The following is a 10,879-nucleotide window of genomic DNA, read 5'->3' on the forward strand; positions in this document are numbered from 1 at the left end:
CTTCCGTCTTCTTTGATCTGTCCTTTATGAATTCCTTATATAACACATTCTTTTTTTTACATGCATTCTGTAATCCCTTACTCATCCACGGTTTCCCACTGTAATTCCTCTTGTTTTTATACTGCTTACGAGGACAGTTCCTGTCATATACTTTCATGAATATATTTAAAAATTGCTCATATGCTTTATCTAAGTCTTCCTCTCTGTAAACTGATTCCCAGTTTTGCCCCATAAAATCCTCTTTTAGCCTCCTTACAGCATGTTCATTCGTCACCCTCCTATAGAAAAGATTTGTTTTTGGCCTCTCTTTTCTATACTGGCCCTCATAAACCACAAATACTGGTAGATGATCACTAATATCATTTATAAGTAATCCACTTGTCATTTTGCTGTCAATATCATTAGTAAATATATTATCTATTAGTGTTGCATGCTGGGTTGTTACTCTACTTGGTTTTGTAATTTTTGGGTGTAAACTACATCTATATAATGTGTTAATAAACTCCTCAGTTCCTGTGTGCTTGTTAGGATTCAACAAATCTATATTGAAGTCACCACATATGAACATTAATTTATGACTTATTGACGAGTAATTTTGTTCCAGCCAGTCATTAAATTTTTCTATGCTGGCTCCAGGTGCCAAAAACACAGACAGTGTGTAGGCTCAGTGGGGTACCACCATTCCTTTCTTCATTATTCACCAGGACCTTAATATAAAATGTCTTGTTAAGGTGAATGCTTACATCACAGCTTTACACATGCTGGCTCAAATCCAAATCCAAAACCACAGCCAGCTGATGCACAGTGGAGAGACATAGTGCCAGCAGGCCAGCTCAGAGTCACAAACACGTCTGGCCAGAGACCTGTTGTCATGGCTACAGGCTGTGACTGACATGTTGTTGCTGTTTGTAGGTTGTGCCGCTCCCCTCGTGGTGATCAGGAGTCCGAGTGCGTCCAGCAGACACTGCGCTGAGCTGTTGAGCAGATTTCTGTTGTCTGTGTTCTGCCTCACACTTTTTCGCTGTCATTCTGTCTCTTCTATCCAGCTCCATTCCACTGCAGGTCAGTAACATCATGAGGTCGCTCTGCTATGGAAGTGAATGTTCCCTCTTGTATTAAGGTCCTGGTGAATAATGAAGAAAGGAATGATGGTACCCCACTGAGCCTACACACTGTCGGTGTTTTTAATTCTACCTCTTTTGTCTCCCCACAAAAACAAACATGGGTGGAGCTGGAGCCGTTGACCTCAGACCTGTGTCGTCCTGCTGATCCCTAGCAACAGCCCCGAGGAGCAAAACAGTGATGGTCATAATGATGATGAATGGTGCAGTGAACTGGTGACAGGCAGGGAGGGGCTTCTGGAGTCAAATCAGGCTTCGATCCTCATCAGTAATGCAAAATAACAACACACAGTTTACCTCACACCCAGACACACATCATGAAGACAACACAGTAACAGCAGAGGATTGTGTGTCTGTCCTGGCCTTTGCTCCACTGAGGAAAGGAAGTTCACTACAGGCCAGCAGTCAGGCCTGGTTTGGAAGAACAAGGCAAGATGTTTTCCTCTCCTTCCCTGCCCCCTCCCTGCTTCCCTCCCAAAATGTCATTACTCAGCATGACTGTGACTGGTGATTTCCTCTCAGCTAATAATAGACACTAATATTCTTTTGCTGCCTAATGGGCTGGGAAATTACAAACACTGGAGGAGCACTAGTATGGTTTCCCTGTTCACTCCTTCATAGAATAAATGCAGGTGATTTGTAATTCTTAAGACAGCAAACGCTACCAGGTCCGATTAGACTAATCACATTTGGTTGTTGTGTGTCTGAGGCTTGATTAATTACCTCAGCAGTCAGGAATGAGCAGAGTTTCCTCCTCTGCCAGCTGACACAGCCTGAGCAATGCTTCTGTTTGTTTTCCTTGTAGATGTCACTTCTGTCATGAACACAAGTCACTGCACTTTGACAGGAAATTCTGCGTGGAACATGATGATCTGCAGAATTCAGGCAACTCCAGAGGCGACGTATGATACTGGATGTTCCTGGACAGTATTAAATCTGTAGCAGTGTGAGGAAAAATCAGCTACCAGAAAAAACTGAATATTCTGCAGCCTAGTGAAATGAGGTATTGTCACGTAGTGAAGATTTCTTAGGGCTAGTAAAAAACAGGTTTTAATGCTTATTAAGTCTAATTTTAAAATAAAAGAAAAATGGATTCAAGCTTCAAGAGACAAAGTGGGAGGAATGGGGTTAAGTATATGATGGAAATGGTTACATGTAGCTAGTAAGATGCAGAAAGACAGAAGGATAAAGGAAGGCAGTAGAGAGAACAGATGGGAGCCAGACGGGCCAAACTGATGATAGGAAGGAGGGCTGTGACAGCACAGGGCCATCTGGGATCACACATGCACACACACGCACCATTTTCAGAAGATTGATCTGTGTCTGTGTTGTTTTCCTTTTTAAAGTTTTAACTTTATGTCTCACATTTGTCCAAGACCAGAGAGTTGGCTAAATGAACTGACAAACTGAATGCAGGGCTCCTCTGACTCATCATGCTGGAAATACAGACTCACACTCACTTCACACTAATGGCCAATCACTCTGACTCACAGCCTGTCTGTGGTGCGGTCGCTCGGCCACGTTGTCATCCGCCATGATTCATAGGAATGATCCAGTTTTGATCCACCAAAGCTAACAGCGGGTCTCCATGCTCAGGCCACTCCTTGTGCAAAACACAGTAGTAGGCTTGGTCTTTACATTGTTATCACTGATCAAACATTAGTCTGGTAAATATATTATGTGATCTGTAGCTGTCTTTCTCCTGTTTCTTCTCCTGTCAGCTGCTCCAAACTGAGACCACATCAGTATCCCAGTCTCTCCTTGTGTAAACCCGACCACTGTGATTCAGCCAAGCTCAGGAAGTCGAGCTGAGAGTGGCCAAAGGAGACAGCTGAATGTTAATCCCAGTGGTCATGCTCTGCTACAGCCACATGGAAAACCTACAGTAATAATTTAATAGAATTTACATTACTGTCAGATGGATTTATTTGTAGATTACATGCATTTTCATTTTGCTTACATGATTCCTAATGTATACACATTGTGATCAGTGCAGGGTCCAACAAGTGGAGCTGGGGATCAAACGAAGAACATGGCTGAACTGGCCCCTCCCAGACTAGAAGTAGATTTATCCATGTACCACTGATGCAGGTGGCAGAGAGGTGAGGGCACAGGACTTCATACCTCAGGATGATTACAGCTCTTACATGTCAGACACGTTCTGCTGTCACAACACCCTGTATCATGTGTTTGGTGCAGTTTGTCAGTGCACACATCAACATTGGAGCTGGAGCAGGTGTCGTGAGGTAGGCGTGTGTGTGTGTGTGTGTGTGTGAGAAGCATCCACCTCCTTCTCACAGTGTGACCTAATTCAGGCGGTGGAGGTGAAGCTGAATGTCTTCACACTGATCCAATTCAAAGAAACTGCTGAAAGTTGTGTGACATTACCACGAACACAGGGGCTTAACAAACGTCACCCATCTCATACTTTCTCCTTCAGTGCTGCCTATTATGGCCATGGGTAAAGGTAACAGAGCTGCTCCAGTCCAAGGTCAGTTCACTGTCAGTCAGGTCAAAGAGCAGTCCGACTGGCAGTGACGATGGAGATTATAATGGATGTGCAGTTTAAGAGCTGCAGGACGTCAAGAAGAGTCTTGACCTGAGTGAGTGTGGACACTGTCTTACTGGTCAATCTGTGCATATGAAGCAAAAACACTTGACAGACTTTTAGTGAGGACTGTATGTACCAAACGCTACAGTGATGGAAGCAGAATTCAGACCCTTCACTTCAAAAATTCAAGCATTTTACTGCTGCTCGAGGTTGAACTCGGTTTAACAACTTTATTAACTTTAGTTTAGCCCACTTGGTGCCAACCTGGAGGTCAGGACATTCCACAGGGTCATAAGATCAATCATGAAGCTCAGAGATCATTTTATTCTGTCGTGGCTCCAACGAGTATTTTCATGGAACCATCTAATCTTTCTTTGATGGAAACTTGTGGTCTAATAATAAGTGTCAAATAAATACAGTATATGGAATGAAAAGCACAAGATTTCCCTCTGAAATGTAGTGGAGTAGAAGTACTCAAGGAAAGTGCAAGTACCTCTACTTGTACTTCTGTGTAGTACAGTTCTTGAGTAAATCCAGCACACATAAAACATCATTATGTCATACACGCAGATGAAAACACACCAAAATTTGCTAACGTAGCCAATTTCCCCCTTCCCCCCCACCATCATGCACACTTCCAGCAGGGACATCCGGACGCCAGTGTTGTGAGGACCCAGTGGAAAGCTGAACCCGATATTTGTGATTTGTGATGTGGACACATCTGTGTTTCTCTGCCCAGCCTATTCATAGAGCGACCACTTAGCGGTCCTGAGGGGCCTCCCTTAGGAATCCATCCGGATGTAAAACCTGGCATATGGTTGTAAGCTTCAGAGATTGTCTTCCAGTCTACTCCTTCCTTCATTCACCTTCACTGTCTGCCTCTGAAGGTCCCAGCTACTGCGTTCCCTACCATCCCCTTTACTCTGCTGCCTTTGCCTGGCTCTCCTACTTTCCCACACTTCCTGCCCTGTGTGTACACAGCCTGTCCTCTGCCAGTGCCACTTCTACAGCAGTGACCCACGCTGCCAAAGGATGCCCGCCGCTGTCAGGGCCAAGGCTGTTCTAGAGGAAAGGGCTGTGTCAACATGATCTGTCAGATCAGTGCCAGCGGCCCAGCCTGGGACAGGACCCCTCCAAACACCTGATGCATGGTGCACAACAGCTTCCCTCTGCCAACAGTATAGAGACAGGTCTCTCCGCCAGCTTCCTACCATAAGATTCACAGACTGGCGTGCAGTGATAATCGACTGGCCGGATCCACTGGCTGTGAACAGCAGCCACACACAGCTGTGAGGGGTTCTCAGCTAGCAGCATGAAGTGTCATCTGAAGAAAACATGAGACTTCATGTATAATAAAATCAAAGGCTGCGTGCCGTCAGCAGCTGGTGGGAGGAAAGAAGGGTTGGTGTGTGTGCCAAGAGTGGCAACAGAGATTAAAGGGGTGCTCCACTAATTTTACACATGAAAGTCAGTTTAGTAGCCATGACAAGTGGCACTTAGCCTGTGAAGACTGCTGTGAAATGTGATTGGGAAGCTTTCTCACAGCTGAGAAAGTAACCTTGCTCATATCATGGAGATATAATCGGGGTGGCCTAAAAAAATAAAAGCATGTAAACATAAATAGTGCCGTAACTGTGTTAGAGAAAGTGTAGGATCCAGCATTTTCAGGATATCTTGGCCTCTGTGCACATTTTCACCATTGTTTATTCAGTATATTGTTTGCAAATAACCAAAGCTTATGAAACACTAAATTGTCCATTTACTGTAAGCACAGGATCAAACCCATCTGACTGTGGTTCCTAGTCTGTTTGCACCTGCTGCACTGCCGCTGTGGAACCAGTATGGAAATGTATCTGCTCATAGTTAGTGACCTTCGACCTTTGGTGGTCAGCAGACAGAGGGGTGCCTCTGCCATGAGATTAGCCGAGCCACATCTGCTGCAGCCCAGGAAGGGGTCACAGCCTCCCGGCTCCCTCCACCTCTGGAAATAGACCCTGCTGCTACACAAGTTACATAAGTCATAAATTATACGAGTCCCTACTTTCTGGAATGTAAGAGACGTGTGATGCCTGTTGTGGTGCATCTGTGTGAGTCTCTCTTAGTGTGTTGTTAGTGAACATCCCATCTCTTCCTCCACTATTACATGAACTCTGTTTGGTGAATCTGACTATAATACATAACTTCATATTTCAAGAAATTAATTATATGAAACCTAAAATGTAGATCTGACAGTTTAATGCAGGTCTCACTTGGTTTGCCTGTCTGTGTTCACATCACTTTGTTGACCTCAGTCCTGGACAGGAAGCTGAAAACTGGGAGGGAGATCAGCAGGTCAGTGAAAGACAGGGACAGGGCAAGTGCTGAGGTGATGAGGAGGCAGCTGTCATGTGTATTCGCTCCAGTTCAGCCAGTCACCAGTCACCAGCTCCACAGCCACACAAGAAATCAAGGTGTGATTTGACTTTATGAAAGACATGAGGACTTTTGCTGCATAGCACAAAAGGAAAGGATAAAAGTTCACTGCATTTAGCAGCTTATTCTTAAGTGTAAACAGCAGATTGTAAGTACATACAGTAAGCAAATGTTCTCTCACACCGAGAGAAGCTTCAAGTCAAAAAATCAAGAGAAGAGGCGAGTTATTAAAAGAACAGTATTTCATACTTTAATATTCTCTCTGGCAGGCATTAGATTAATTAAATACACATTTTTTCCAGTTTTTTTCCCTTATTGGATTAAGTTTTCACATTTAAGCATGTAACCAACTAACAAGTGTCAAATCTTAATCTGACTGTTGCATTAATACCAAGGAAAATAGAATTTGTATTATTTACATAAGATACAAAAATATATTTCACAAAAGCTTGATAAAGTTACAAATATGTTTCTGTTATAAGAAGCCATTTTTAAATACTCGTCCAGCTCAGGTTTTGGATGAGGGAGTGTGACCTGCTCTGCGTGACCCTTGTCATGTGTACGTCACGGCTTCATTCTCATGACTTTTGATTTAGTCCGTTACTTCATGGCTGCTGAATATCGTCGTCTTCATGCTTCCTACAATGCTAATTTCTTGCGGTATTGTCCTCCCAAGAGCCAGGTTGCCTGGCCTAAGTTAGGAGGGCGCTGGCGGTACCCGACGCCATAGGGGAACCATTGGGCAGGTGCTGTGCCATCCAGCTGTATTCTGGTGGGTGGGTTTCTGTGGGGAAGGGCAGGTCCAGACATCCACTCCCTCATGGCTACACTCCAAGATGATTGGGATCCTCTGTGTCACATGCCTAAGAACAGACAGAGAGACAGACCTGATTAGAACAGGACTCCCCGATTCCTCGGTCACTGGCTCTGGTCTCAGACATTCGTTTTTACACGCTGGTCATCGTAAATACTGGTGGCCCTGTTAAACACGCCATTCTCCGGGGGTCATTCTAACTGTGAGCCGTGAAAGACGGATGTTCAGTGGCCAAAACACAGAAGAGATCAAAGTGACAGAAGGAAAAGCATAGAAATAATGAAAAGCATTTCGACTCCCACTTCTGTCTCATTCCATTCCTGATGCTTACAGTTGGAATTTCAGCCCAGGTTTGCATCAGCACACATTCTTCACACTCTTGCAAGTTCCAACACTCACAGGCCCCATAGGATAGACGAGGTCCAGCACAAATTAGCCATGTATGCCTGTGACGTTCTGGAAGCTGCTGAACGACGCCCTGTTGCCTCCTCAGGTTACAGTTTCATGCATGTATATACACAAAGCTCTGCAGTTGTGTTGTACTGTATGTACATGAACAATGGAGAAGGGAAGAAAAGGACGGAGTGAAACAGAAAACGCAGAGTTCATGCTGTAGTGCTGTGTGGTGTGTGCAAATTGCATGGTGATGGAGCAGTACTTTCTTCAAGGCTGAGTGATGGGGTGAAAGGGGATACACTGCCTTTCTCCCCAGTGTAACCCCAGAGGCCTCCTGCATCCTGCCTCTATAGTCCCAACACATCATTGTTTTGCTCCTGTGTCATCTTACGAGTGGTTGTTAGCATAGCTGACATAGGAAACAAGCGCTCCTGTTAACCTTGAACAGCGGGCGGCGCCAGCACTCAGACTCGTTCATCAGCCTGACAGCTATAGGTTAGATTAGCACTCACTCTCTAATGTCCTGTCGAGGTCCGCAATGAAGTCCTCCAGTTCTTTAGTGTCGCCCAGTTTGGCTGTGAAGGTGACAGAGACAGAGATTCACGGTGAAGATGGTCACGAGTCCTGTTATAAGCATCTTTAATCATACAACACGCCATCACAGAGGAGGCTGTGGTTCTACATGTCTTCCACTGGATGATGTAGACACTGAGCCCCGTCTCATGCACATCACTCAAAGTCACCAATGTGCGTGTTGCACGAGTAGCACTTACGTTTTGGTGACATGAGAGGAGGTGAGGTGGCGGTGGGGGAGTTCAGCCTCTCATCGCTGAAGCTGAAGCTGTTTCTGTTGAGTGGCTCTGCACCTGTCGGAAAGAGAGACAGGACAGTGCAAACAGATTAGGTGAGTGTTCACCTGTCAGTGCACCCTGCACAACGAGCGTAAGGACACAAAGCATCTATTTCTGATCCAGATCAGTTGAGCAGCTTCGGTGTGTAATCACTGCTTTCTCCTCTAATCACCCCTCCTCTTTGGTCCATCTCACACAAATGTGTATGCTCAAATATAACAAAAGCTAGTAGGTATCACCACTCTACATGACACGTCCTCTGCATTTCTAGCAGCAGAAGGTTCAGATAATACCACATGTAACTAAATCTCAGCGTTATAAGAGGTTGTGCTTGGGCAGAGAAGTCTCTAAAGGCAGGGGATCGATCTCTGAGATGTTCAGGGGCTGACAGAGCGCCTCTTGTGTGGGCTCCTGTTTCTGTCTCCTCTATACCACCCACATTTCTAAACAGTTGTATTTAAAGCCACCACATTATATAGCATATTTTTACTGTTTGTCTGCTAAGAAATGGAAAGTAAAGGCTTTCTTCCAGCTAGATCCTCGTGCTTGTCTGTCTGGATTCATTAAAAGTCATTCACATTCCTAGTTGGCTTCATAGAAGTATCAGCTTCTCTGTGAATAAGAACAAAGTGTGTGTGACAAACAGAAGATTATGCAGCACTTGAAGCCCCCCACATCAATCTAACTCCTCTCCAGCCGTCTTTACACCCCCCTCTCTGACCTGGACAGCACTGAACACACAGCATGAGGAGAGAGGAGATCACACACACACACACACACACACACACACACACACACACACACACACACACAGATGTTTGAATTGAACAGGAAACCCTCTGATTTCTCAGTTTCCATCTGAGCTCCTCTTCTGTCACCAGCTGTCCCCCTGTCCTGCCTCTCTCTCCCTCACACTCTAGGGCTGATATGTAAGACTCTGCACAGTGTTCGTCATTTCTCTGCACCTTGAGCAGACTCCCCATCTGTCAGGCTACAAGACAACAGGCCGTCCCCTCATGAGACAAGCCCCTCTCCATTCGACTGCCATGGAGAAGAGGGAACACGCGCAGGAATCTGATCCCTTCAACTAATCTTGGAGCTCATCGGTACCACAGACACTGGTTCGAACACTTTCATCACTGGTGTTGCTTATTGTCAGACCCTAGTAGTAGTACGGTAATTCCATGACTTCTACCTGGGTTGGTAAACATTATGGCCACTGGTGATATCCCTGCAAAACCATTGCATCCTTAGTCATCATGCCTTCACCACGCTACTTTCTCAAAAAAAAAATGTGCTTGGAACATTTCATGCATTTTAAAAGCATTGGTGCCTGATTTGCTTTCTGGGATTGTGCCTGTGCCTGGGGACAGTGTAGCCTGCAGTTAACTGGACATCCTCCCTGCACAGACAGCCTCTCCAGAAGTTTTAAGGCCACAAATATCTTGTCTCATCTTCCCTCTAAAGTCCCAGCCCACTCACATATGTTTGGGAATCTATCATTCCTCACAGGAACCTAAAACATTTTTCTTATTGTGTCAGCACATGAGGCTATCCTATGAGAGCCTGCCTGAGGCCAGCTCTGCAGATGGAGAAACAGACTCCAGGGCAGAGTGGTGTAGTGCTGTGCACCAACAAAACTTTAGAGACAAGCCACAATATGGAGGCAGGTTGGCCAAATTATGCAGCTGGAGCCTCATATAGCATCTAAATCTGTGGCCCATGATTTCTCTTTCTCTGTCGTTATATGTGTAAATGTGCTTCTAAGAAGTTCACCAGTTTCTGATAAACAGCAATGTGCCCAACGTCACGGGTCTCTAATCCATGCCTGATCTCCACTCTGGAGTCTTACATGGGTTGCATGAACGGGTGACCACACTGCCTGGGACCCTCCCTGGACTGAGATAAGTCATAAACTGTCCGATGAATTTGCTCCGTGTTACAGATCAGCACTTGTCACATGTGCCTGATGAGCCAAACCAGCATGTACAGTTAACAGTTCATCCCAACTCACTCTCCGAGTCGCTGATGCCGCTGTCGCTGACGCTGGCGCTGCTCCTCCTCTTCATGGTCTTCAGGTGCTCGTCGTACCTGAAGTGTCGCTTCTCCACCGGCGACGTGAAGTCTTCGATCACGGCGTCGAACTCGCACAGCACGTCGTTCAGATCCGCCTCCTGGACGAACTTCGCTGCAGGAAAACATCGAAAAAAAAAGCAGGGAAATTTCATTTATGTTTGAATTAACAAAGATTTATTATGAGACCTACATAAACCAAAGTGCAAATTAACGGAACAAAAATACAGGATGGAAAGTAGAGTTACCATGAGGTTTAAGCTTTAGAGACATCATGATTCCAGCAGTCGGATTAGAGAATAACAGTGTGAGCACAGCTCCCGCGCGTCCTGGACTGAGCCTCCAGCCGCACGACTGGCGCGTTTTTACGCGCCCTGCTCAGCGGGGGCGGCGACCGGAGAGGGGAGGGGTAGGTGTGTGTGTGTGTGTGTGTGTTTCACTCATAACAGTATGTTTGTAAACAGCTTGTGTGTCACTTGCCTGGCAGACGTGTAACGCTGATATTCGTCATGACCCGGTGATGGTCACGTTGTGTCAAGACTGAACGAGGCCAATAAACTCTATGTGATTTACACATTAGATAGCCTATAGGGCCTATTTGTTACACAGGCCCTATGTTATATAACATATATAGTACTTAAATTACAAGCTGAAGTAGTTC

The 10,879-nt window shown here is 45.4% G+C and overlaps 1 protein-coding gene across 1 annotated transcript; it reads right to left on the minus strand.

The window, feature by feature from the left end:
* Positions 1 to 6,308: 6,308 nt before the first annotated feature.
* On the minus strand, positions 6,309 to 10,578 carry rgcc (regulator of cell cycle). Its single transcript, XM_020586958.1, has 5 exons — positions 10,467 to 10,578; positions 10,160 to 10,333; positions 8,068 to 8,160; positions 7,807 to 7,869; positions 6,309 to 6,947 (listed from the first exon to the last, which is right to left on the minus strand). The coding sequence occupies exons 1-5, from the start codon at positions 10,492 to 10,494 to the stop codon at positions 6,940 to 6,942; spliced, it is 366 nt and encodes a 121-aa protein (XP_020442614.1). The 5' UTR covers positions 10,495 to 10,578; the 3' UTR covers positions 6,309 to 6,939.
* Between the last annotated feature and the right edge of the window lie 301 nt (positions 10,579 to 10,879).

Source organism: Monopterus albus, unplaced genomic scaffold, assembly GCF_001952655.1.
Source record: "Monopterus albus unplaced genomic scaffold, M_albus_1.0 scaffold432.1, whole genome shotgun sequence".
In the NCBI taxonomy this organism is placed as follows: Eukaryota; Metazoa; Chordata; class Actinopteri; order Synbranchiformes; family Synbranchidae; genus Monopterus; species Monopterus albus.